The 3617-nt window shown below is 54.1% G+C and overlaps 1 protein-coding gene across 1 annotated transcript; it reads right to left on the bottom strand.

Moving 5' to 3' along the window:
* Positions 1 to 377: 377 nt before the first annotated feature.
* Positions 378 to 2571, bottom strand: LOC120984626 (Wilms tumor protein 1-interacting protein homolog). Its single transcript, XM_040413400.1, has 3 exons — positions 2485 to 2571; positions 1180 to 1248; positions 378 to 762 (listed from the first exon to the last, which is right to left on the bottom strand). Exons 1-3 carry the CDS (start codon positions 2569 to 2571, stop codon positions 610 to 612), a joined length of 309 nt encoding a protein of 102 aa, XP_040269334.1. The 3' UTR covers positions 378 to 609.
* Positions 2572 to 3617: the final 1046 nt, after the last annotated feature.

Raw genomic sequence — 3617 nt, 5'->3', positions numbered from 1 at the left:
CAGTGTTTATTACGTTTCTTCATCATGGAGCGAAATGTTCTCAGACTTTTGGCGGCGTGAACCGCCCCCATTACCACAATAACCAATCGGAGTGCACCGGTTGTCATGGTAACAAGGTACCGTTCTGCTGAATGGGCGCTTTGTTTCCTCACCACTCGCAAGATCTCTGCTTACAGTCAGTGAATGAGAACACTGGTGTTCAGGAGACTCCATGTAGTTTAGATGTCGTCACGTCTTGTAGGTTTCTCGCCATGATGGCTGCGTCTGTCAGGGTGTCACGCTGCAGATGAGCTTTTAACGGCGGCATAGAAATCCCTCCGTGAAAACGGTCCTAAATCAGCGCAGAAGAAGAATCTCAGAACCGATCGGTACATGAGGGATGGCGGCTCAGCACGTTCCTCCGACCCCGGAATGAAGTGTCGGCATTCGGGTTAATACAGGTTAAGTGCTAATTCTCACTACTGGAGAGCCGCGTTCTAGGGCCCCGGGGCCGAGCACCGGCCAATAAATAACATGGGGCAGAAGCGGTCTCCGGCTGTCGGTAGAAATGTATGGTCGACACAGGCTCCGCCCCCTCGTATCTGTACACAGGACACCCGCAGCGGGTGCTCACAGCTCGGTGACATGCATGGGGTAACTGGCCTGGTGCGGGGGAGGAATGTTCGTGCTGATGCGCCTGATGTGGCAGCCGTGGCACAGGAGGTGACCCTGCAGCGGGTAACAGCGGTGACCATCCTCATCGTTCAGCTGGAGGTGACAGTCCTGCGCAAGAGAGACGTGACAACCGTCAGTACACGTAATAAACCGTGACACGAGGAATATAAAACACAATGTGAGCAGACCCTGTGCATGCACGCGCCCCCCCCCCCCCCCAATCCAGCTTCCTATTAGACCACTGTCAAGATCTCTGCTTGCCACTGACAGACTGAGAAACCATCTTGACCTAATACTTCAAAGGTTGAGGGTTTGTTACAGTGTATCAGAGTTGACAATCTGAACGCCCTGGACTTTACCTACACTGATACATTGTAACAGGTCTGTACAGGTTGAACCAGTATCTACAGAGGTCGGTACTGGCCCTTTAATGAGGCATGGATCAGTGTACGTGGTGTGTAGTAAGTGGCTCCTGGCTCCACCCCCCCCAGTCGTGTATATATCAGACGTGGCGCGGGGACCTACCTCACAGTGATAGCACTCCACGTGGTAGTCTTTATCCATGGAAACCACTCGGATCGTTTCCTCCGAGCCCTGGAGAAGAAGGGAGAAACTGGGTGAACAGTGAGGATATATGGGCTGGTTTGTGTCCCAGTCCGGCCCCAAAAGCCACCTTGACCATGTCCTGCTCACACAGCTGAGGGTTTGTTACAATGTATCCAATCCTCTGTGCAGTAAACAGCCTGCCTCCAGACTGATACATTGTAACCAGTTATCAGGACGGGCAGATCTGTGCGGCACACGGGATCGTCCAGACTGATACATTGTAACCAGTTACCAGGACGGGGAGATCTGTGCGGCACACGGGATCGTCCAGACTGATACATTGTAACCAGTTACCAGGACGGGGAGATCTGTGCGGCACACGGGATCGTCCAGACTGATACATTGTAACCAGTTATCAGGACGGGGAGATCTGTGCGGCACACGGGATCGTCCAGACTGATACATTGTAACCAGTTACCAGGACGGGGAGATCTGTGCGGCACACGGGATCGTCCAGACTGATACATTGTAACCAGTTACCAGGACGGGGAGATCTGTGCGGCACACGGGATGGTCCAGACTGATACATTGTAACCAGTTACCAGGACGGGGAGATCTGTGCGGCACACGGGATCGTCCAGACTGATACATTGTAACCAGTTACCAGGACGGGGAGATCTGTGCGGCACACGGGATCGTCCAGACTGATACATTGTAACCAGTTACCAGGACGGGGAGATCTGTGCGGCACACGGGATCGTCCAGACTGATACATTGTAACCAGTTATCAGGACGGGGAGATCTGTGCGGCACACGGGATGGTCCAGACTGATACATTGTAACCAGTTACCAGGACGGGCAGATCTGTGCGGCACACGGGATCGTCCAGACTGATACATTGTCAGGCCTCATTCACACCACTGGATTTTTGCTCTGCATCTGATTCACATTTTTTGTGGTTCAGACGCGACCCCTTTAATTTCTACGGGGGCCGCAAAAAATGCAGATAAGGGATGTCATTCATACGCTGTCCACGGATTACAGAACACGTCCTAATTCTTGTGCGCTTTGTGTACAATCAGAATTTTTATAATGGGCACCAAGGAAGGTGCAGGATGAGCCCGGGCGGTATTCGTGCGGTTTGTGGATCGCAAAATACACATGCATGAGGCTCAGAGTATTACAGCCTGAACGTTGTCACTGACAGCAAGTGGAGATCTTAGAAATAATTAAGGTAAATGTGTCCTTTATAATATGATGACGCATTGGGGGTGCGGACATTACCTGCGCTGGGAGGATCGGCTGGCTGCACGAGGCACATTTAGGTGCAAAAACTCTGAAAGACAGAAATGATCCTTGCAATTCAGTCATGAGCAGGAAGAGCCGTATATACCGTATACACCACAGGGCGGAACTGCCTGTACTGAGGAGGTGGGGGGGGGGAGCAGTATATACCGTATACACCACAGGGATGAACTGCCTGTACTGAGGGGGGGGGGGGGGGGGTGATGAGCAGTATATACCGTATACACCACAGGGAGGAACTGCCTGTACTGAGGAGGTAGGGGGGGGGGGGGGATGAGCAGTATATACCGTATACACCACAGGGCGGAACTGCCTGTACTGAGGAGGGGGGATGAGCAGTATATACCGTATACACCACAGGGCGGAACTGCCTGTACTGAGGGGGGGGGATGAGCAGTATATACCGTATACACCACAGGGCGGAACTGCCTGTACTGAGGAGGTGGGGGGGGGGGGAGCAGTATATACCGTATACACCACAGGGAGGAACTGCCTGTACTGAGGAGGTAGGGGGGGGGGGGGTGAGCAGTATATACCGTATACACCACAGGGCGGAACTGCCTGTACTGAGCAGGTGGGGGGGGGGGGGTGAGCAGTATATACCGTATACACCACAGGGCGGAACTGCCTGTACTGAGGAGGTGTGGGGGGGGGGGGAGCAGTATATACCGTATACACCACAGGGCGGAACTGCCTGTACTGAGGAGGTGGGGGGGGGGGGGAGCAGTATATACCGTATACACCACAGGGAGGAACTGCCTGTACTGAGGAGGTGGGGGGGGGGGGATGAGCAGTATATACCGTATACACCACAGGGCGGAACTGCCTGTACTGAGCAGGTGGGGGGGGGGGGGTGAGCAGTATATACCGTATACACCACAGGGCGGAACTGCCTGTACTGAGGAGGTGTGGGGGGGGGGGAGCAGTATATACCGTATACACCACAGGGCGGAACTGCCTGTACTGAGGAGGTGGGGGGGGGGGGAGCAGTATATACCGTATACACCACAGGGCGGAACTGCCTGTACTGAGGGGGGGGGGATGATGAGCAGTATATACCGTATACACCACAGGGAGGAACTGCCTGTACTGAGGAGGTAGGGGGGGGGGGG

The sequence above is a fragment of the Bufo bufo genome, unplaced genomic scaffold, assembly GCF_905171765.1.
Source record: "Bufo bufo unplaced genomic scaffold, aBufBuf1.1, whole genome shotgun sequence".
Taxonomy (NCBI): domain Eukaryota; kingdom Metazoa; phylum Chordata; class Amphibia; order Anura; family Bufonidae; genus Bufo; species Bufo bufo.
Note: the sequence above shows the minus strand (reverse complement) of the source record. Positions and strands in the feature narration are given on the sequence as shown.

Bases quoted from the DNA above. Each gene is read 5' to 3' on its own strand.
- LOC120984626 (XM_040413400.1), bottom strand. From the start codon at position 2,571: ATGACTGAATTGCAAGGATCATTTCTGTCTTTCAGAGTTTTTGCACCT. The intron at 1,249-2,484 runs GTAATGTCCGCA...CTTCTTCTCCAG, and splicing joins AGCCGATCCTCCCAGCGCAG to GGCTCGGAGGAAACGATCCG. The intron at 763-1,179 runs GTAGGTCCCCGC...TCTCTTGCGCAG, and splicing joins TGGAGTGCTATCACTGTGAG to GACTGTCACCTCCAGCTGAA.